General features: G+C 35.6%; 1 protein-coding gene across 1 annotated transcript; it reads right to left on the reverse strand.

The window, feature by feature from the left end:
• Positions 1–240: 240 nt before the first annotated feature.
• On the reverse strand, positions 241–4811 carry PRND (prion like protein doppel). Its single transcript, XM_051982934.1, has 2 exons — positions 4739–4811; positions 241–803 (listed from the first exon to the last, which is right to left on the reverse strand). The coding sequence occupies exons 1-2, from the start codon at positions 4809–4811 to the stop codon at positions 241–243; spliced, it is 636 nt and encodes a 211-aa protein (XP_051838894.1).
• Positions 4812–8590: the final 3779 nt, after the last annotated feature.

Raw genomic sequence — 8590 nt, forward strand, 5'->3', positions numbered from 1 at the left:
ACATTAGAGTAGGAAGCATGGAATATTTTAAGCATGGAATGAATACTTTGAGTATGCTTTTGTGGGACAAAAAAGCACATTGTCTATGGCAAACAATGCTCACTACTGTTTGGTAGTTTGTTTTGTTTGTAAAGGGGAAGATGGATTTGTGAGAACAGAAGGAGGAGGTCTAGGATAACTAGGTCTTTTGCTGTGGCTTGCTTGTTCACCCAATCTGTCCTCCTCAGTCTATGTGTTTGTTTATTTTACTATAAAGAAAGTCAGAATCATCAAGTAGACCATCATGGATTGATCTAAAGAAGGTTGAAAGCCAGCTCCTGTCTGTATCCTAAATTCACAGTGCTTGAGGGCACATAATTCCTTTATTAATTGTTCCAGAACCCTGGAGTGAATATCGCTTGAGTTTCTTTCTTCTGGGGGTTCCAGCTTGTTGGCTTTGTGAGTGACATTCACACAATTGCTGATGAAGACATCCTTTGTTTCACTGGACTCAGCACACCCAACATAATGGATTTCATCAGGGAAGAGTTTGTAATGGGCCTCATAGTAGCTATTTCCCTCCTCCCCAAAATCGATGGAGAGCTTTCTGCCTTTCCTGATGAAAGTCCCTGGGATGAAAGTCCTCTTTGAGGGTGAGGGCTGTGCTCTGGTTGGGTTGGCTTGATTGGTTTGCAAGCTTTTTCTGTTTGACTTGTTCCTCGGCCTTATACCTTTGGCCTTGACCAAGGAGAGGTCACTAAAAAGCAGAATGAAGAAAATGGCTATCCACCAAGTCTCCAAAGGTGTTCTCATTGTATAAAAACCTGAAAGTGCAAAAAGTGATGATTAATTTTCCTTAATCTTGTAAATTGTGAGACATTCCTTCTCAGTAGTGGAAGGAGCTGGATTAGTAATTTAAGGCCATATCCCAGGACCCTGAATGTAAATGCTTAATATATATTTGTTGTGTTATTGAAATGAATTAAATGAAGTAAATTGGTTGTACTAGAGTGAGCATAATTTAGTGCAAAATTTCTGAAACTAGGGAGTTAAAATACTTAGGTGGGGCAACTTTTGGCCTAGGTGTTATTATATCTATTTGACAGATGAGGAAACTAAGGCGATAGAGGTAAAATGCTCAGAATCGCACAACTAACTAGTAAGTGTTAGAGATCGTATTTGAATTCAAGTCTTCCTGACTCTATCCATCAGGCCACCCAGAAGCCCCCAGAATAATGTAAGCTTCTGAAGGACAGTGACTTTCATTTTTGATTTTGAGTCACCAGAATCATACACAGACTCTTGAACATAGTAGGTGCTTAATAAGCAATTTTTTACTAGAATTGAATACGATCATAGACAAATCACTTCAGGCCAAAAAGTGTCAGTTTCTTCATTTGTGAAATGGGGAAAGGAACATCTGCCTTATCTAATTGTTGTGAGAAAAGAGTTTTGTCAGACTTAAACTAACATCAAAATGTGAGTGATCACATCTGTACTGGCTAGCATGGATAGAGTGAGAAATGAGTCTCCTAGAGGCTCTATGGAAGGCTGGCTGCTGTTTTCCTCTTCCTAAAGAATATTTCCCATAGCTGAATAGAAAATAAAGGAATGAAAATTCAGTTCTGAAAACTTGTATAACAACGAAATGGTAGCTTAGGTTGCTATTTGTCCTTCTCGAAGAGGACCATGATATTGATGTGATGACATGGATTAAGTGAGGGAAGTGTGTGCAAAGTCACCTGTCTCACTTTCTCCTCCAGAGTCATCTGGATCCAGTGGCTAGATATAGATCAGGATAAGTCGCAGTGGACTGGTTTGCAATGCTATTCCTTGGCCTTTTTAAGCTAGTCTTTTCTAGATCTCAGTTTGTCTGAAGCCCATTCATTGATTAAGGCTAGATAATAATTTCTAGTAAAAAAAAAATCTGAGACAGGAAGACCTTCAGAGTTTCTGATCAAAATAGAAACAATTGCTATTTATATTATTTTTGAGGCAATTAGAACCCCATGATGAAGGTAGACTTGGGCTGGGACTGATTGCTGATTAATAAGTGGGAGTCTAAGTGATTTAGGTTTTAGGCATGATCCTTAAAAAAAAAAAAAAGAAATCTACTCTGTAAACTCCAAGATATCTTGTGAGATTTCAGCAATCAAAATTTATATTTCTCTAGACAGAGCATATATAAGGTATGATATCCTATGCAGACAGAAGGAGAGAAAGAAAGGAAGGAGGGAGGAAAATGAGGGAGAGAGGGAGGGGAAAAAGAAGAAAGGAGGGAAGGGAAGAAAGAATGAAGGAAGGAAGGAACGAAGGAAGGAACGAAGGAAGGAACGAAGAAAGGAACGAAGGAAGGAAGGAAAGAAGGAACAAAGGAAGGAAGGAAGAAGTCATTGAGTCTAGGATGTATCTGGATAGGAAACTTGTCCATAACATTGTAGGGTAATTCAATGCAAAGAAGACTGATTCTGGATTCAGAGAATCTGTGAGGTTGACATATATTAAGACATGTATGATGTTTGGCAGGTCACTTAATCATAGGCCTCGGTTTATCTGTAAAATGAGACATTTGAACTACATGACTTTTGAGATTCTTTCCAATTGTCATCCAGCAAGGGATCATCCAGCCTCTGTGTAAAGACTTCCAATATGGGGGGAACCAATGGCTTCTTAATATGTTCTTTCCACTTTCAGGAAGGCCTAACTATTAGAAAATAGAATTTAAGTTCCCTGATGACCTTGTGTTCCTAACATCCAGCCTGATACATAGTGCACATTTAGTAATTATGTAATTTAATTGAGTTGAAATGCCTGCAAGTTCTATTATTACTTCTAGTTTTGTCATCTCAAAACAAAAAAAGTAAATCTTATCCTTCTTCCACAAAATAATCTTTAAATACTCACATGCAGCTATTATGCCTTCTCTTTGCCATGATAATATCCTCATTTCTTTCATCTGATTCCTTATGGCTTGGACTCACATTCTTCTACCATCTTGCTCATGTTTCAACTTGTTAATGTCCTTCTTAAAATGGATACCTGATTCCAAGCTCCTTTCTCCACTGAGCCACCTAGCTGCCCTCATTTAAGAATATATAAGATTTTCATGCTGCTTATTTGAAACTGGAACCACAGTCCATTGAACATAAAGTTATAGCAGAGTCATGCTGAGGCCCTGGAGGGTGAAATTCCACTACTATATTTGGTGATTCTTTCCTCTGAGATAGACCTATGTGCTTTTTGATGGGCCAATAGTTTGTATTCTAGTAAAAGGAAAACATGGTGATATCTGGAACACCCCATTACAGTACTCCAAAGCTGATCTTGACTCATCCATTTATGTTTGTGTTGGTCTAGAGATATCCAAAAGTTGGCCTTGCGTCAATTGATATACTCAGGGTTAGTGACTGCTAGTAAGGATTGACCTCAGATTAGTCAATAGATACTTGAGACAGTGTTTTCTTTCTAAGTTCTTTCCTGAATTTATTAGTTGAGGGAAAAACTAGTGATTATTAACAGTGCTCAATTTCTGCCCCCTCCTCTAGGCTTGCTTTTGAATGTGTTCATTATATTCATTTTCATTCCAATCCATTTGACTCATGATAATATTTATGTACAATGTCAGTTCTATTAAAGTTATTTACCAAGGGACCTTAAACCTCTAATCAAGGTAAAAATTGGATGTGTTCTCTCTAGACCAAGACATGAAAACTACTTTCATTTACTTCAGAAAAGATGAAATAAGTAGTCACACCCCACATAATGATTCTGCACTCATTTGGTAGGATAAATAATGATAATGAAATAATTGACCCATTATGGAATCATTTGCATAAAAAACTGCCAAGAAAACTTAAAAGCGAACCCTTTTCAAACTCAAGGACTTGAGAAAAAAGAACAGCAGAGATTACTTTTACCCCCTCCCCCCCCAAAAAAAAATGAGTACACAAATACCAATATATTTTCCAGAGGATGATTTGTAATTTTCCTGAAGAGAACAAAAGATTTTCACCAACTAGTCATGGGTAGAAAGAATTAAAACTTAAACACTCTAGAGTTTTCTCCAAGTATTCATTTGAAATAAGCAATCAGAGTTTTTGAAACATCTGGGATAGATTCTTAGAATTTCAGGGTTGGAAGGAACTTCAGCAACCCTCCAGTGCAACCCATTCCTGTTCAGGAATCCTTTCTCTCGATCTCCTTTATGGGAGATTATCCATACTCTCCTTAAAGATCTCCAGGGAAAAAAAGGAACTCTTTACCTTCAAAGTCAGACTTACTTTGGGGCAAAGCAGATTTGTTAGGAAATTTTTCTGCATAGAACCAAAATCCTCCTCTCAGCAAACTTCTTGTTTGTTCCAATGTTCCTTGTCCTTCCCCTTAGGGACAAGCAGAACAAAATGATTTATTCTTTCCATATCACAGACCTAGAAATGATTGACATTGATTTTCTTTTTCTCTCTAGAACCATTTTTCTAGATTAAACACCCCTAATTCCTCCAAGGCATCTTTGAATAGTTTTAGGTCACCTGACATTTCTTCTCAAAGTACTTTACATGTAATTGAAGTTGTTGATAGCTTTACTAAAATATTCCCAGAATGTTATTCTCTGTCTATGGTTTGACCGTAACAGAAAACAGTGCAACCATTATTCATTCTACATAACATGCCTCCATCTGGTAACAGAGCCTGAGACTGCCCTAGCTTCTTTGGCTACCATGTAGCCCTGTTGCCAATCTTAAGTTTTGTTGCCACTTACCTTTTATTCGTTGTTGTAAAAAGTTGCCTTGGGATTTAGAAGAAGTAAAAGTCTCCCCACAAAACTGGTTCATTATCAGTTGTAACTCCACAATTATATAGCATGAGAAGGAGGTGGCACTGATGCTCATCTCCAAATATGGTACAATATATTCACTTCCTGGTAGTACTGATCTGAGAGCTCCTAGGTAGCTCCCTATTTGTCCAGATGGCATTCTTGTTACTCCCTCTTTGAAGATTAAGATGTAAGAACCTTAGAATGTGTCAAAAAAAATGAGTCTCATATTTAAACCTCCTTTGTGGAAGTAAGAATAAAAAATAGTTAAAAGAAAATGCTTTCCCCATTAATATCTCAAACTGGTTATTGTTTTTAAATTGCTGTTGAATGATCAAGTTGTACTAGGACTTTGGGCTATCCTTTATAGGTAGCTATTTACCAGGCAATGCATTTGGTCAACAACTTTTTAAATACTTTGGGAGGATGAGGAGAGCCTACTGTACCTGGAAACTTCCAAGTGGTCAAATTTGGAGCAGACTAGGTATCTTGATAGAGTGTGGCAGAAAAAGCACTAATATTGGAACCAGAAGACTGAACAAGAAAGTTTGAATTCCAGATCTCAGGTGAAATCACTTAATTCTGTTAGCCTGTTTCCTCATCTGTCTATGGTTAAGTTGGAGAAGGAAATGTCAAACTATTCCAATATTTTTGCCAAGAAAATCCCAAATGGGATCATGAAAAATCAGAATGACTAAATAACAGGAAACCTATGCAACATGGAATAAGTTACTTCTCTGGGTCTCCCTTTATCTATAAAATTATTAGATAAGTAATTTTTTTAAAAAAAATAACATTTATATTGCATTTTCAGCTTTTACAAAATGCTTTACTTAAATGTAAAATGTAAAATTCTCACAGCAGCACAACAACTATGTTAGATGGTATTATGATTCCCATTTTTCAGATGAGGCAGATAGAGGATCATATAGTTGATGAGAACTCCTGAGATAATGTCGGAGCTCAGATTTGACCTTAAGTCTCCTGACTCCAGAGCCAACTTGTTCTAGCCATTGCACCATCTAACTACATCTTTGAAGATGTCTAAGAGAGCTGCCAACTTTAAATCTGATCATTCTATGATCTTGTCAGAGTGAAAACCCTTTAATTACTGCTCCATTTCAGGTTAGTTGCTCATCTCAACTTTCTTCTCTCTTGTTAGCTGCATGGCTTGATTTACCTGTCTGTGTGATTGTGTGATCCAGCTCTTTGACCTCTTCTTAAGTCAACTCTGGCATATGAATCAACTTCCCATCTTTTCTCTTGTCCTGATATCTGTGTCCTCCTATATATAACTATTTTTCAAGGTTTTCTAAGTGTTCTGATTGTGATGAACTACAAGAAAACAGGGGTTTTAAATATCTCACCCCCCAAATAAATTGTTTGATAAATGTATGCTTGATACCTAATGTAATAAGATAATGATTTCATGGTGAATAAATGAAGAAAAGGTATTTTTAAAATACCCTCATTTCCCATCCCCACCCTCACCCCTAAAAGAAAAAGAAATCTTAAATATCTAATAATTATTGTAATCTCCTCTGACTAAAGATGATTATTATAGGCTTTTAAAAATTCTATCTCCAATAATACTTCCAGATCTGATAAAATAGTAAACATCAAAACTATTTGATATGAGTTTTTAAAAATAGAATAATAGATCCATGAAAACAAAGAGATAAGAAAGAATCAGAAATAATTGAACTCAATAATTAAATGCTCAATAAATTTGAGAATATAAAATAACATTGGGAAGAAATTACCGTTTGACAAGCAAACCAGAAAATTGGGAAAACTAGAAAGCAGTTTGGCAGAAATTAGTTTTATACCAACATCTTATAGTATATACCACATTAAATTCAAAATGGATACGTGATCTGAATTTTTCATTAATTTTTTTCAATGAAAAGCCACTTTCCCTCTCTATTTCCTAGCTCCTTCACTAAAAAAAAAGAAAAAGAAAAGAAAAGGAAAACAGAATTTTTTTTAACAAAAATGCATAGTAGAACAACAAATAGCCATATTGGCTATGTTTAGAAATGTTTTTTCTCATTCTGCACATTTAGTGTATTCCTTCTATTAGAAATCATCATTGTCCTCTGGGATCAAAGTTGCTTATTGTTTGGATCAGAATTCTCAAGTCTCCTAAGTTATTTATTTTTTACAATGTTTTATAGTAAAAGTGACTTGAAAATTAAAGGTCAGACCTAGATCAAGTATCTTTCACAACTATGACTGGGGTAAAAGGGAAGGAAAAAATTTAAAGCCATGGGATAGAAATCACAAAAGATTAACAATTTCGATCACACAAAACTGTAATGTATGAGAAAAATATTAGGGTTACAAATATGAAAAGGGTAGCAAGCAACTGGGAAAAAAAATCTTTGTACCAGGCCCCTCTAATATGGATATACAAGATACACACACACACACACACACACACACACACACACACACACACACACATAGATAGATGTGGAATTAACACATTTAGACCCAAAAGTCATTCCTCCATACATAAGTGGTCAAAGGAGATGAATAGCTCTCAGAAGAATTGCAAATTATTTATAATCATATGAAAAATGACCCAAATCACTAATAATAAAATAATAAAAAAATACAAATCAAAATAATAGCTTTTACTCATACCCAGAAAACTGGTAAAGACAATAAAAAATATGAGTAGTTGATTTTAAAGTAATTGTAGGAACATAGGTACATTAATGAACTATGGGAAGAATTAGTCCAATTGGTTCAACTTTTATGGAAAGTAATTTGGAATTGTGGAAAGAAAGTAACCAAAATGTTTTCATACATGCTAGATAAATACCTTGAAGTGGGCAAAAAAAATAGTGCCACTTTTTGTAATGGCAAAGAATTGTACACAAAATTGATTATCTTTGATTAGAGAATGGCTAAATCAGTTGTGGGACATAAATATAGTGGACTATTATTTTGCCTTAAAAACTAATGAATTTAGAGAATATATAGAAGTTAGGGGAAATTTATATGAACTTATTCAGAATAAAGTAATTAGAATGAGAAAGACAATATATATAAAAACTACAAAAAGTAAATGGAAAGAATAACAATAATACTTTCTACCCCAAAGAAAAACCAACTCACATTTCCCAAAAATGTAATACCTTGCTCATTGAAAATAGCGTAAAAGATATAAAGAGGAATTACCTCTTCTCTATTATTTATAGGGTGTACAGAGTAGGTGACTTCTTTGTGACACACTCCTGAGATAATTTACATGGTCTTACTCTGTAGGAATATGGGATACAGAAAGATAAGGAGAGAAAAACATAGAGAGATAGAGGGACAGAGACAGTGATAAGTAGGGAGACTAAGATGGAGACAAAGGGGGAATAAGATAAGGGATGAGAGAAAGAGAGAGACAGAAAGAGACAGAGAGAGACAGACAGACAGAGACAGAGAGAGAGGCAAAGAGACAGAGAGAGAAGCAAAAAGAGAGAAAAAACGATTCAGAGACAGGGATGGAATTCATTACATTTTGAATTTCTAAGACTGAGTTGAGGATTATTTATATGAATGAAAAGCATGCCAATTAAATACTGAGTGGAAGAGGAGGAAAATGGTTGTGGGCTCGTTTTGTTGGTGTGTAGTAAGAGGTAGAAACCCATTTAAGTCATCCCACAGCCAAATAAGAAGACTCCTTGTGTTAGAATGGGACTATGGGAATTGGATATAAAATAATCAGGTTTCAAATAGACTGAAGGCACTTGATGTTTGACATTTGAAGAGCTGTTGTATGATCAAATGAGGTTTCAC

This window comes from Antechinus flavipes, chromosome 2, assembly GCF_016432865.1.
Source record: "Antechinus flavipes isolate AdamAnt ecotype Samford, QLD, Australia chromosome 2, AdamAnt_v2, whole genome shotgun sequence".
In the NCBI taxonomy this organism is placed as follows: domain Eukaryota; kingdom Metazoa; phylum Chordata; class Mammalia; order Dasyuromorphia; family Dasyuridae; genus Antechinus; species Antechinus flavipes.